The sequence below is a fragment of the Geotrypetes seraphini genome, chromosome 3 (assembly GCF_902459505.1).
Source record: "Geotrypetes seraphini chromosome 3, aGeoSer1.1, whole genome shotgun sequence".
NCBI lineage: Eukaryota > Metazoa > Chordata > Amphibia > Gymnophiona > Dermophiidae > Geotrypetes > Geotrypetes seraphini.
Window position 1 is genome coordinate 138,517,936 of NC_047086.1, and position 15,592 is coordinate 138,533,527.

The 15,592-nt window shown below is 43.0% G+C and overlaps 1 protein-coding gene across 3 annotated transcripts in view; it reads left to right on the forward strand.

Moving 5' to 3' along the window:
• The window catches only part of TMEM214 (transmembrane protein 214), a 268,669-nt gene that overhangs the window by 19,746 nt on the left and 233,331 nt on the right, over positions 1-15,592 (forward strand). For all 3 annotated transcript variants that reach the window (XM_033938430.1, XM_033938429.1, XM_033938428.1), the window contains exon 2: positions 3,388-3,602. Coding sequence is in view for 2 of the 3 variants with exons in the window: in XM_033938429.1 (XP_033794320.1) it covers positions 3,388-3,602 (215 nt within the window). In the remaining variant the exon portion in view is untranslated. The remainder of the gene's footprint in view (positions 1-3,387; positions 3,603-15,592) is intronic.

Sequence of the window (15,592 nt, forward strand, 5' to 3'; positions counted from 1 at the left end):
TGGGGAGGGAAGGGAAATGGAAGGGGAGGACAGAGATGGCAGATGGATGGTTAGCATGCAGAAAGAAGGAGACCCTGGCAAGCAAGTTATCAGAAGACAATCGGAGCCTTGGACCAAAAAGATTTGAAAAATAACCAGACAACAAAAGGTAGAAAAACTAATTTTATTTTCTGTTTTGTGATTACAATATGTCAGATTTGAAATGTGTATCCTGCCAGAGCTAGTGTTAGATTGCAAATGTGAGCTAGGATTTAACAGAGATAGGAAAAGTCCAGTGTGGTTAGGAGAAGCCAAAGGGGGGTGAAAAAAACTATAAAATAAACCCATTAGGATGTTTGAAAAAACACCCAATTGGGCAGGAAAATCAAATCAAAAAACCAATTCAATAGGCTGAATCGAATCGAAATTTTTTTTTTCCCTGGATCGGGCAGCACTAGTTTGCGCTACTGTCTTAGACTTTAGGACCTGGGATTGGGGAGAGATGGCATCCTCAGTACTTTATAATGCAAGTGAAACGAAGATTTGGTCAGACTTTTGAAGGGTCTGCAGAAGAAAAATATTGTATAGGCCGGGGACATGAGACAGCAGGAAATGGGAACTTTTCTTCCTTCTATTTTTGTGAATGGAAAGGCTGAGGATGTCAGAGAGTTCAGTTAAAATATGTGCTTTATAAGAAAATATAATAATGTGTTTTATAAAGTTTATAAGCATTGCTGGCCTACCCCGGTGAGGTGTTCCTGGTGGTGGTGGTGGCAGCGTGTCAATGTGTTGAGAGGAAGAGGTGGTCTGGGAAATTCTGCTGAGCAAACTCTGGGCCCATTTCCAGTCCCCCCAGTTAGTCCACTCCATTCAACTGGTTCACACACTGAGTGGGTCTTTGGGTGTTGTGCCTGGATAGTTGTTTTGGGATCTTTTCCAGTGGTTTGTCAGTATCTCCTTGTGGTCCAAGGAAGGAAACTTTGTTAACCTTAGCATTGTCCTTCAGAATATGTTTGTAACAGCACTGCTTGTATGGCATTAGGCTATGTAGTGATCAAAAGAAAAAAACAGACTTTGCACATTTTTGCAATATATGATGGGTGTATGAGGAGATTCACATTTCCTGCACAGCTAAGTCCGTGTGAAGTTGTGCTGTATTTGACATCTAGCAAGGTCTCTGTTTGGAAGGAAAGATCTAAGCTTAGAAATGAAGTGGCCAGAAGTTATGGTAAAAGCAGATAGCGTAGCTGGTTTTAAGAAACGTTTGGACAAATTTCTGGAGGAAAAGTCCATAGTCTGTTATTAAGACATGGGGGAAGTGTCTGCTTGCCCTGGATCGGTAGCATGGAATGTTGCTACTTTTTGGGTTTTGACCAGGTACTAGTGACCTGGATTGGCTACTATGAGAATGGGCTACTGGGCATGATGGACCATTGGTCTGACCCAGTTAGGCTATTCTTATGTTATGTTCTCATCTGTAGGGGCCTTTTTTTTCACTTCTTATTTTAATGTATTTTTTTTCTGGGAACTTATCAGTATTTTTTATAATGGGAACAAAAATGGAAGAGAATTAATGTGTGTGGGATGAGGGGGTAACTAATTTCTTCAACTAAATAATTCAATCCACTTCAAACAGACATAGGAGAACTCGCGCACCATTCACACACCCTCCAACCAAAAACGTCAAAAGAAAAAAACTGTTTGACAACCTCCTAGCCATTCGAGCTGCAGCACTCGACCCCCAACTCTACAACCTATTGACCACAAGCTACAAAACCTTCAAAAAAGAAATAAAAACCCTTCTATTCAAAAAACACATAAAACCGAACTAACACAATCAGAACTGTCCCAAGCATCACCTGCAACTACTCTATATGTACTTCTAATGTCATGACAATTTAGACATAATTTATGTTATGTTATGTTTGGAATAATGGTTACATATATGAGGTTCAATAAAAGAAAATTTTCACTGCCTGTTTCTATTATGACCATTTATTCCGTTTCATGGTTATTACAAAAAATATTTTTTTACATGGTGGGGAGGGGGTGTCAAAAAATGATGGGCCCCGGGTGCCACATACCCTAGGTACACCACTGTATAAATGTATGATTCAAACACTGACAGGAAGATTCTCGGAACTTAACCTGCTAAATCTTTTCCATCCGGTTTAGCAGGGCAGTATTTTACCTGCTGATTATCAGAACAGCATACTGTGGTCTTTCTCGAGCTTCATTTCTGTCTCTGACTCTGCCATAGTAAGCAAGGTCATTAATATTAAAATGAGTGCTCCAGGCGATTTTCTATCTTCGCCGGGTGATTCCCTAACCTGGTTGTACCACATTTTTGGGCAAATGTTTCCGGCAGGGTCTGAGCTGTTGTAGCCTTACTTTCCGATCAGTGCCTGAGCGCTCTGCTTGGCTCAGGCACTGACAGGAAAGTAAGGTTTGAGAGATCAGACTCCCCTCCTCCCTTCCCTGAATTGAAGATTGGCAGGAGGGATGCCCACTCTTTTCTGCCACTGCCCACTCCTCCTTTCAATCAAACAATTGTGCCCCCCAGCAACTCATCCTACATAAATTTGGTGACCCTCTCCGCAAATCTCATTTGCATATGCAGTTTTTAGCGAATGACTTGTATTTTTCAAATCGTTACATGTACAGCTGCGACAGTGGCCCGTTGGATTTTAGCACAAGTGTTAGAGAATCCTCCTGTGAGTAACAAAATGCCTCTCATACTCCACAGTGAAGAGATGGTGTACAAAGTTTCAGCGTGGAGATTTTGAGACCGAAGACAAAGCAAGGTCTGGGAGGCCTCAAATGGTGTCAGCTCCTGAAATTGTTGTCTATGCTCATGACCATGACCTGATTTTGGCAGATTGGCAAATATCGGCTAAAACAATTGTGTCTGGATCACCAATATCAAAAAATGTGTCAAATTTCCATTTATACTATGACCTTGTTACCACTATCTCGGATTCAGAAAACTTTTTAAAAACCGTTTCTATACCAAGACAATATGTCAAAATAAAACAAAAACATTTTATTGAACTAACTTAATGTAGTTTATGATTAAGCTTTCAACGGTAACCCGTTCTTCCTCAGATCAGAAATAAGCAATGCTGCCAAAATCAGTATATAAGTTAATCAATATGCTGTTTAAAATAATGCTTTTGATTTCAGGTTTGATAATCAAGCTAGGATTTGAAACCATCTCTTAGGGGGAAAAAAACACATAATAGGATGTTTGTGAACAAATATTTAGAAATATAAAATACTGTTAACAATGTCTTGGAAAAGAAAAATCATAAGTTTAAGGATAAACAGGACGAAAATAATGTTTAACTCTAATGCTTAAAGCTTGTTCTTATGAAACTCACAATGCATTTTTGTTTTCTCCAATTGCAGCACTTATTAAACCATCTGCTACGATCTATGAATTGGGGTTTGAGAAACCTGTAAAGAAACAAACCAAAGAGCAGGTGCCTCCAGTATTGGCATCTGAGCAGCAGCAACCACAGCAGAAGAAACAGAATGCAGGAAAACAAGCCAAGAAGTTATCTGCTGGAGATGCAGTTCCAAAACAAGGAAAATTTCGAAGTTTAGAGGATGCTTTGAAGGCAGTTAGTATGAAATGCTTTTTCTTTTTATATATTAGAGTTTTATACTATTATAATTTTTAAGGATTGTGCAGCAGCTTGTGCATTAGGCAATTGAGTTTCTGTTTACCGTATATACTCAAATGTAAACTGAGGCAACCTTTCCCCCCCCCCACCAAAAAAAAATGGAGGAAAAAGATTGACTTAAATATAAACCAGGGAGGTGTTTAATATTCAAGTGCCTTGCCCTGCCAAACTCTGCACCCTGTTCCCACTCCCTCGCTGCTAAAACCCAGCCCACCCCTCCCTTCTGATGATTTGCATCCCTCCATGGGCCTACCTTGAGACCTGGTGGTCCATAGGTGGCTGGGACAGGAGGGATCCCTCCCGCCTCCTGTCACAGCCGATTCTAATAACTTTTACCTCCCTCCTGTCTCCCCCGCATACCTTATAGTATCCCTGGTGGTGAACTGCGGCAGGAATGACCTTCCTTCACTCATGCCCACGCAGAGCCACTAGCTGATTGGCTGCCACAAAACTCATGACAGCCCATCAGCTAGTGGTTCTGCACGGGCAGGAGTGAAGGAATGTTGCTCCTGCCGCGGTTCACCACTAGACCACCAGGGATTACTAAAGGTGCAGGAGTGAGGTAAAAATTATTAGAATCGGCTGGGACAGGAGACAGGATACGGTCACTGCTGGACCACCAGGTTTCGTCCAGGCCCGGCAGAGGCCTGCAACAGGTTCGGGAGGGACCCGAATATAAACCGAGACCCCCATCTTTGGGCTGTTTTCACCCAAAATCTATTTATAATAATAATAATTTTATTTCTTATATACCGCTATACCGTGAAGTTCGAAGCGGTTTACAATAAAGATTCATTTTGTCAGTACATGGGATAGAAACAGTTTACAATAAAGATACGTTTAGTCAGTACATGGGATGCAAGTGGTTTACATTAAAGATTCATTTTGTCAGTACATGGGATAGAAACAGTTTACAATAAAGATACGTTTAGTCAGTACATGGGATGCAAGTGGTTTACATTAAAGATTCATTTTGTCAGTACATGGGATACAAGTGGGTTACAATAAAGATACGTTTAGTCAGTACATGGGATGCAAGTGGGTTACAATACAAGTGGTTTACTATCAAGGTGCATTTTGTCAGTGTTAGGGATACAGGTGGGTTACCATAAAGATACATTTAGTCAGTACATGGGTTACAATAAAGATACGTTTTGTCAGTACATGGGGTGCAGGTGGGTTACAATAAAGATATATTATGTCAGTACATGAGGTTCAAGGTGGAAAGTATAATTAGTTTTGGGCCTTGGAATTAGGGGGCGAGGTGGAAGGGTCATGGCGAGGAAGAGTTGGGTATGGGAATTTAGAATTTGTTAAACAGTCGAGTTTTCAGGGATTTTCTAAAGTCTGCGTATATACAGTATTATCCCAGGACAAGCAGGCAGAGTGTTCTCAACATGTGGGTGACATCATCCATGGAGCCTGGATGTGGACAGCTTCGCAAGCAGACTTTAGAAAGTTCATGAGTGTCTTCCTGCCTGATGCAGGGCAAGTGTCTCCTCAGTTTTCCGTGGAGCTGAGAAGTCCTATTTTGACGCTCTGCGCTAGACTTAGTCTACTTCGTGCCTTCTTACCACAGCTTGTGTTCTTTTTAAGACAGGGTTGCTGTGTTATTTGTGCGTTTTTATTTATTTATTTAAAATTTTTGAATTTCTTTTCTTTGTGTTGGCGGAGCCTGCCTCGTGGCCTCAGCCTACAGGTTTCGAGTTCTCCGTGGCTATTTTTCAGTCTATGCCCCAGCCAGTCACAGATTCAAGGATCGTGTACCATTGTGCTACCCTTCAACCTCGACATTAAACTTCGAGTTCAGGTGGAGAAAATCTTCGTCGATATGGATCCACTAAACCCCGGTCTTGACTTCATCTCCGGGCAACTCTTCTACGGGGCTCTAGCCTTCTCCCTCGACTTTAATCAAACCTTCCTCATTTGGGAAGTCCTTGACCTCGAGCAAATCTGCTAAGTCTTCTCCTGAGGAGCCGCTTTCCTCGCTGTCTTCCTCAGGTCAGGTAGCGCAGCAGTCTGTTCCAGCAGTGGTTCTTAAGCTGCCCAAGAAGCATGTCTCCAAATCGAAGCGTCATTCTTCCTCCTCTTCCTCAGAGACCACAGCCACACCAAATGTACCAGATTAAGTCTCGGTTTCACATTTGCAGGCTATGATCCAGACCATTATGCCTCAGGAGTTTGCTAATATATTTGCCAAACATACACTGCCTCGACTCTGCTTCCTGCAGCCCAGCCTGAGCACTCGGCAGTATCACAAGGAGTCGAGTTCTTGGGAGTGCCTCAAGAAGATACTATACACTCAATGCAAGAAGTCAAGTCTTTGCGAGTGTCTTCTCTGGAGCCTAAGCACTCTGTACAAGGAGCCGAGTCCTTGCCAATGCCTCGATACCTCGACACAAGGAGTTCAGTCCTTTTTGGTGTCTCAACTTCGATCTCCAGCCTTCCTTCCTCACATAAGGCACTGCCCTTTTCGAGGCATAGGGCGAGGACTCCTTGACGTTCCTCTCAGTGGGACCTGCCTGGCTCGAGGCACATTTCTCCACATCAGTCGAGATACCCATCGAGGCCCAGGTCCTCTTCTCGAGACAGGCCTCGCTCCTCCAGGCCTAGAGGCTCTTCGAGGCCTCCAACTCCGAAGTCGAGGACACCACCTGCTGTGCCTTACCACTATGGTTCTTCTCCTATGAGGGATTCTATCCATTCTCTCAGTGAGTCATCTGTACCTGAATATTCAACCTCGGGTATTAGTACTCCAGAGAGGCTTCACCTTCGTTTTTTGCTTTGCGAGGTGCCTCGAGGTCACCTTCTTCCCCTCGAAGCCACCCTTCCTCGAATCAGGTGTCTTTTTCTACGTTCCACTCTGATTCCAAGTACTTTATGGAGTATTTAGAGGAAATTAATATGTTTCGTCCTCGTGCGGAGTCTCAACTTACCCATTAATAGACAAATTTCTCAGACCTTATTTCATTCCTGCTGTTCCAGGGAAGCTGGAATCTCGTTACAAGGCTTCGTGAAATCTTAGTTATCCCATCAGTCCCTTCTTCTGGAGTCTTCTCTGAAAAGGACCAATCCTGCCAAAGTTTATGCCACTGTCACTCCTGGAAGAGAGGGCAGGACAATGGACAAATTTGGTCATCGATTGTATCAAAATTCTCTTATGGCAACTAGAGTTTTGAATTACCATTTTGTTTTTACTTATTTCAAGCATTTGGTTGACGCCCTACCTGATTTTTTATTTTATTTTTCTCCCAGGTATATTCCTCAACATCGACTTCCAGAGTAACAGCATTTGACTTCCATTCTGATGCATTCGAACTTTCCTTGAGGGTCATGACCTTCTCAGTGGCAAAGTGTCGGCTTGCCTAGCTCCATACTGTAGACATGGACCCCAATCTTCAAGATCGTCTGGCCAACATCCCTTGTCAGGGAAGTGAATTGTTTGATGACTCCTTCAGGCAGCTACTCAATGGTTGTCTGAACATGAGAAATCATTTGCTTCCATCATTCGACCTAAGCCTTCTACCTCTAAAGGCTTCAGGTCTCTTCCATCTTACCAGATGCGTTTTCCACAGAGAGCAGCTCCTTATACATGAGCGCCTTCTAAGAAACAACCACAACAGCAGTAGCAAAAGCAGCAAAAACCTCAGATTCCTGCTGCGTCTAAGGCCATTTAATACAGAGCATAACCTTCATCATTCTGCCTCTGTCCTCTCCCCTTCCCATTGGAGGTCGTCGCCATCATTTTTACCACCGCTGGGAGATCATTATATCAGACCTCTGGGTGCTGTCTATCCTCAAGGAAGTATACTCTCTTCGTTTCCTCCAGATTCCACCAGATCTTCCTCCAAGAGAGTATCCTTCCAGTTCATTGCAGACCACCCTTCTTCTCCAGGAAGCTCAAGCTCTGCTTTGTCTCTGTGCCATCAAGGAAGTTCCTTGGAACAGCAGAGCAGGGTTTTTACTCCCGTTACTTCCTAGTTCCGAAGAAGACAGGCGATCTCTGCCTTATCTTGGACCTTAGAGCGCTGAACAAATTTTTAGTCAAAGAAAAATTCCGAATGTTGTCTCTGGCATCCTTATATCCCCTTCTGGATCAGAACAATTAGTTATGTTCTCTAGATCTCAAGGAGGCTTACACTCACATTCCCATTCATCCAGCCTCTCTTCAGTTCCTCAGATTTCAGATGAGAAATCTGCATTCCCAATACAGAATGCTACCCATCGGCCTGGCATCATCTGTAAGAGTGCCTAGTTGTAGTAGCAGCAGCTCTGCGGAACCATGGTCTACAGGTGTTCCCTGCAGGACGACTGGCTCATCAAAGATTCAACATCTCAAGAGGTTCTTGTAGCGACCCAACGGACTATTTGGTTCCTTCAAAGTTTGGGGGTCGACATAAACTCTCCCAAATCCCAGCTGCAGTCCTCTCAAACTCTAGAGTTCATCGGAGCTGTCTTGAACACTGTACAACTCAGAGCATTCCTTCCTCGTCAACGTCAGAATGCTCTTCAGCTCTGTCACAAAGTGTCTTTCCTCTCTTCGATTTCAGCAAGATACATGATGGTTCTTCTAGGTCACATGGCTTCTACCGTTCACGTGACTCCTTTTGCCAGACTTCACCTCAGAATCTCTCAGTGGACCCTGGCATCTCAGTGAGCTCAGGCTTTCGACCTACTCTCGCAACACAAAAGAATGACTCCTTCCTTGAGACAGTCTCTCCACTGGTGGATGCTCTCTTTCAATCTCTCCAAAGGTTTTCTGTTTCAAACACCCCCTCATCAGAAGGTCCTCACGACAGATGCTTCGACCTAAGCTTGATGGTCTACGTACTCAAGGCCATTGGTCCAGCACGGATCGTCAGTGTTACATCAATCATTTGGAACTCGGAGCAATCTTCAATGCTCTCAAAGCTTTTCAGCATCTTCTTCACTACCAGGTAGTCCTCATTCAGACATGCAATCAAGTCGCCATGTACTATGTCTACAAGCAGGGAGGAACAGGATCTCTCCCTCTTTGCTAGGAAGTTCTGAAGGTTTGGAATTGGGCAATCCTTCAAAACACCTTCCTGAAAGCTGTCTACATTCACGGAGAGACAAACTGTATGGCGGACAAATTGAGTCGTCTTCTGCAATCTCACAAATGGACACTGAATTCCTCGCCTCTTCATCACATTTTTTTCTCAGTGGGGAACTCCTCATATAGATCTCTTTGTGTCTCCCCACAACAACAAACTGCTTCAGTTCTGCTCCAGGATATACTCCCCTCACCGACTGGAGGCAGATGCTTTTCTCCTGGAATGGACGAATCAATTTCTCTATGCGTTCCCTCCATTCTCTCTCATACTCAAGACACTTGTCAAAACTGAAACATGAACATTCCACCATGATTCTGATAGCTCCTCGGTGGCCCAGGCAACCTTGGTTCTCCCTTTTACTTCAATTCAGCAGCAGGGAGCCACTACTTTTACCAGTTTTTCCCTCTCTGCTTACACAGAGTCAGGGGTTTCTACTTCATCCCAACCTGCAGTCTCTATACCTGACAGCTTGGTACCTCTCAACCTAACTGCCACTCTACAGTTTTCTCAATCTGTACAGGACATTTTAGAGGCTTCTAGGAAGCCTACCACTAGACAATGCTATAATCAGAAATGGACTAGATTTTCTGCTTGGTGCACCTCAATCTACCTCCTTGACTTCAGTTTGGATTACCTGTTGCATTTGTTTCAATCAGGCCTCAAATCCACATCCATTCGAGTCCATCTCAGTGCAATTGCTGCTTTTCATCAGCCTATCGAAGGGAAAACCCTTTCTTCTCATCCTGTGGTTTCCAGATTTATGAAAGGTCTTTTCAATGTCAAACCACCTCTCAAATCTTCTCCAGTGGTTTGGGATTTCAATGTTGTTGTTGCTCAATTGATGAATCCTTCTTTTGAACCAATGGATTCGACTCATCTTAAATATCTCACTTGGAAAGTGATTTTTCTCATTGCTCTCACGTCTGCTCTCAGGGGCAGCGAGCTACAATCTTTAGTTGCAGACCTACTTTTCACAGTATTCCATCATGACAAGGTGGTCCTCCGTACTCATTCTAAATTCTTACCTAAAGTGGTTTCGGAATTTCATCTCAACCAATCCATTGTACTTCCAGTGTTTTTTCCAAAAACCTCATTCTCATCCTGGAGAAACAGCTCTTCATATTCTGGACTGTAAGCGTGCTTTGGATTTCTACTTGCAATGCATCGCACAAAGCCATACAGATCTGCACCTCAACTTTTTGTCTCCTTTGATCGAAACAAGTTGGGACATCTAATTTCCAAGCGCACCATCTCCAACTGTTTAGCTGCTTGCATCTTTTTCTGCTATGCTCAGGTTAGACTGCATCTACAGAGTCGAGTTACAGCCCATAAAGTCAGAGCCATGGCGGCATCAGTAGCTTTCCTTGGTCTTCGGTTCATACCTTCACCTCATTATTGTCTGGATGCTTTTTCCAGACGGGATGGCCATTTCGGCCAGGCAGTGTTACAAAATTTATTCTCCTGTAGTGCCAACACTCCCACCATCCCATTTTGGTTAGCTTGGAGGTCGAAAACAAAAATATCTTAGGAGGAAAAACTATATGTAAATTGAATTCACAAAAAACAATAAAAGTGCATAAGAATTCAATGAAAAGCAAAAATCATTTGTTCTTTAAAACCATGTTGTAGATATATGTAATTGAATACCATAAATTAGATGTTATGAATAGATATAATATTATGAGTGCTCAGTTTAAAACACCATCTAAACACAGCAGTAGTGTTTTCTAAAGATGTTACATCCAGATATCATCGCACCCACCTGCCTACCTCGCACTTCACTAAAGTTGTTGTTGTAAATCTGTTGACCAAATTTATAGGATTAAATATTGTGTAGAAGTAGCACTTATCTTGATGGAAATATTCTGTCATCAACTTCCGGTTTGGAGTGCGAGAAGTTTAAAAAGTCTCAATCATGTCAGTACTGCTGGTTCGTTTCCAAATTATCATGTGCTCTCACTCCAATTGTGCTCCAAAAAAGTATATATAAGTGCAAATTCTTTAACAAAATCCATTAGCTTGGAGGTCCCACATGATGAGAATAGGCTGCCTGCTTGTCCTGGGATGAAGCACAGTTACTTACCGTAACAGGTGTTATCCAGGGACAGCAGGCAGCTATTCTCACAACTCTCCCCTGGTTGGCTTCTCTGATCTGAACTGAGGAGATGCGTGTCCTATGGTGCGGCAGTCGCAAACTTTCTAAAGTTCTTCAAGCAAATTTGCTTGCGAAGCTGTCCGCATCCGGGCTCTGTGGATAATGTCATCCCCATGTTGAGAATAGCTGCCTGCTGTCCCTGGATAACACCTGTTATGGTAAGAACATAAGCATCATCTCTGCCGAGTCAGACCATAGGTCCATCATGCCCAGCAGTCCGCTCCCGCGGTGGCCCCCCAGGTCAATGACCTGTAAGTGATCTATTACTCTAAAGCATTTTGTACTGTATAGTAACCCTCTAATTGTACCCTTCAATCCCCTTTTCCTTCAGGAACTCGTCCAATCCCATTTTGAAACCCAAAATCATACTCTGCTGTACCACCTCTTCTGGAAGCACATTCCAGGTGTCCACCACCCTCTGAGTGAAGAAGAACTTCCTAGCATTTGTTCTGAATCTGTTTCCCTTCAATTTTTTTGAGTGCCCTCTAGTTTTTGTTGCCCCCGCGAGTCTGAAGAATCTGTCCCTCTCTACCTTCTCTATACTCTTCATGATCTTGTAAGTTTCTATCATATCCCCTCTAAGTCTTCGCTTTTCCAGGGAAAAGAGCCCCAGCTTCTCCAGCCTCTCAGCATATGAAAGGTTTTCCATGCCCTTTATCATTTTTGTTGCTCTTCTCTGGACCCTCTTGAGTATCGCCATATCCTTCTTAAGGTACGGCGACCAGTATTGAACGTAGTACTCCAGATGCGGTCGCACCATCGCCCTATACAGCGGGAGGATAACCTCCTTGGTTCTGGTAGTGATACCTTTTTTGATAATGCCCAACATTCTGTTCGCCTTTTTTGAGGCCGCTGCGCATTGTGCCATCGGTTTAATTGTTTTATCCACCAAAACCCCTAAGTCCTTTTCTAGGTTGCCTTCCCCCAATATCATCTCCCCCATCGTGTAGTTGTACATCGGGTTTACTTTCCCTATGTGCATGACTTTACATTTCTCTAGATTGAAGCTCATCTGCCATTTATTTGCCCACTCACTCAGTTTTTTTTCAGGTCTCTTTGAAGTTCTTTACATTCCTCAACAGATCTAACCTTACCGGAGAGTTTGTTTCGTCCGCAAATTTTATAACTTCGTACCTCGTCCCTGTTTCCAGGTCATTAATAAATATATTGAACAGCAGTGGTCCCAGCAATGACCCTTGCGGGACGCCACTCGTGACCCCTTTCCAGTCAGAATAATGTCCCTTTACTCCTACCTTCTTGTTTCCTGTCTGCTAACCAGTTTCTGATCCATCTGTGTATGTCCCCTTCCAACCTGTGGTTCCACAGTTTCCTTAGTAGGCGCTCGTGAGGTACCTTGTCGAAGGCTTTCTGGAAGTCCAGGTATACTATGTCTGTGGGGTCACCTTTGTCCAATTGTTCACTTATCCCCTCAAAGAAGTGCAGTAGGTTCGTTTGGCATGATCTTCCACTACAGAAACCATGCTGGCTTGTTCTCACCAACTTATTTTTTTTCTATATTCTCATTGATACTGTCCTTGATTAATGATTTGGCCATCTTCCCCGGAACTGAGGTTAAGCTGACCGGTCTATAATTCCCCGGGGTGCCTCTGGATCCTTTCTTGAAGACAGATGTAACATTCGCTATCCTCCAGTCTTCCGGGATTTATCCCTGTTTTCAAGGATAGGTTGCAAATCTGCTGTAGTAACTCAGCTATTTCGTCTCTAAGCTCTTTTAGTATTCTCGGGTGGATTCCATCTGAGCCCGGAGATATGTCAGTTTTTAATCTATCTATCTGTTTGAGTACGTCTTTGAGGCTTACCTCCATGCACGATAATTTTTCCTCTTGATCCCCCTTGAAGAATTTTTCTGGTTCCGGCACGTTGGGTGTGTCCTCTTTTGTGAAGACCGACAAGAAGAACGTATTTAATCTGTCCGCCACCTCCTTTTCCTCCTTTACCACTCTCTTCCTGTCTCCCTCATCCAGGGGTCCCACCTCCTCCCTCGCCAGTTGTTTTCCTTTCACATATTGAAAGAATGGTTTAACATTCCGTGCCTCCTTGACAAGTCTCTCTTTGTACTCTTTCTTTGCTGTTCTGACCCCGCAGTGACATTCTTTTTGATGCTTCTTGTGCTCTTTCCAATTTTCCTCGGTTTTATCCTTTATCCATGTCCTGAAAGATTTTTTCTTGTCTCCTATCACCTTTTTAACTTCATTGGTTAACCATGCTTGTTGTTTGGTGACCTTTTTATTTTATTTTATATTTATTAAATATTTATAATTCACAGTGCTAAGCGTGGGCTTCCAATGCCCCCCCCTTCCTATGCTTAAGACTGAAGCAACAGTCTCTGATTCTAATTATTTCCAGATGTTGTGCTCAGGATTTTTCCTTAGTGTTCTTTTTATAAACCATTTATATCACCACATATCACATTCAGGGGCCCCAAACATTCATAATTTCATTCATGTCTTGGCCATTCATACTTCATGCATTTTATATCTTAGTTTAGGACACGTGATCTTCCTAGCCAGTCTACAGCAAGCACATGTGGTATTAATTAACACCACGCTGCTGGGAGCGGGAAAACTCTGGACAAAGAAGACAGAATACTATTCACTGGCCCAAAATGGATTCCATGTAATCATGTAATCATGATTTCCACCATGATTTGGCTCAACAGCAAAGTACATAAAAAGATATTATTATGCTTTCCCTTATATTAATCCTTAGTGTGTTTTTTTTTCTCTGGCCTTAGCTACATTATATTTAAATTTTTATTCACCTGTTTTTCTGTACGCTTCTATTTGGGCATGGTCCTTAACTGACACAGATGTTTGTCTAACTAGAATTACCCAGAATCATACGAAAAACTGGCGCTTTTGTAGAAAAACTTCCACAAAAAATACTGCACTATCATGGTCTGACATCCATTCCCATTAGCGTCCCATAACCAGCACCCCCTTCTGGCCACGAGCCACTACTCCTCAAGCCTCAGGATCTTTCGACTGCCAGGCATCGGATTTTCCCCAGTTTTTTCTTAATTTTTTCTAATGATATTTTTAGGATCTCATGATTTTTATCATCTACTCTGTCCTCAAGGCCTCTTTCCTTTCACAGTCAATTCAGGGTTTTACACTACATGTAATTGAGCAAGGAGTCTAGGGCTCTCTCCTGTTACGTCAGGAGGCCCTGTTTTTGTGACCTTGGAGGCGATTAGCCATCTGCTCTTACTGCTATTCATGGGGAGCTGAATTTTCTAGCAGCCAATTTCAGCAGGATTCTTTAATCCTTTTACTCCAGGATTTTTCTTCATCTGGCAACGGTTCTTTTTCTCCTAGATTGGGCGAGCATATTTTTATATGCATTCCCTTCGCTTCTTCTCCTGTGGGCTTTTTCATCAAGCTCATGAGAGCTGTTATCACCATGATGCATGGTGACCCAGTCAACATGGGTTCTCCCTTCTTCATCCACTCAAATTTTGAGATCCCTTTCTTCTTCTCATTTTCATGCTCGGTTCACTCCAACTCAGGACTCTTTGATTTCTTCCAATCTTCTTTGGGTTTTTTCTGGGGCTGCGTCTGTTTCATTTATGTCTTTTTCAGCCTGTTTGTTGATTTCTGCCAGGACAACAGCCACTCGCCCTTGTTGATATCAAAAGTGGTTTCGTTTTCTTTCCTGGCGTCTTTTTCTCTGCCTGTTTCCACCTTCCTAACCGGTGGTATTTTTTCTTTGTTTGATTCTAGTCTCGAGTCTATAGCTCTCAGACTTCTTTTTAATGCTATTGCATTTTTTCCTTTGATCTGTCGAGGAGCAACCTCTTTCTGATTTCTTCTCTGGTTCCCAGGCTCATGACAGGGGTTTTTTCATGTGTGTAACCACACCTCATTCCTTCTTCTGTCGTCTGGACTATTCCTGTGGTTCTTTCCTGGTTGTTGATGCTACCATTTGTATCAATGGCGTCATCTCCACTTGAGTTTATTACCTGGAAAATGGTTTTTCCTTATATCTCTCACCTCTTCCAGGGGGATTGGTGAGTGTTCCTGCCCTGCTAGCAACTTCATCCTTATCAGTCTTTCATCAAGCCAAGGTGATTCTGTGTTCATGCCCACAGTACCTTTTTATTATTTTCATTTCGCTCAGCCAGTTCTTCTGTCTGTGTTGTTTCCTGCACCTCGTTTTTCCCTACGAGGATCCTGGCTTTATATGTTTTGTCCTACAAGCGGGTTTTTGTTTTTTTTTGTCCTCTTTGTTACACAGGTCGGAGCTACAGTGATTTTATTCCAGCCTTTTCTTTTGATTCAACTCAGTTTGGCTATCCTATATTCATGGGAACGATTTTCACTTGGCTGATTGCCTCTCTCTTGTTCTTCTTTACTCAGACTGGCCTGGCACGGGGATATCGTGTTCCAGTCCCTAAGTTCGAGTTCTGGCAGTTTTTGTTGTTTTCCTTATAATTACATTATTGAGGAATTCTCTACAGCTGCCACCTGGTCCTCAGTTCATTCCTTCACTTCTCACTATTGTCTGGATTTTTCTCTCCAGATGGGATGGGCACTTCAACCATTATGTTTTCCAATTGTATTTCTTTGGCCAACTCTCCCACTACCTATCTCTGTTAGCTTGGAGGTCACCTATCAGTGAGAATATGCTGCCTGCTTGTCCTGGGATAAAGCACAGTTACCGTAACAGGTGTTATC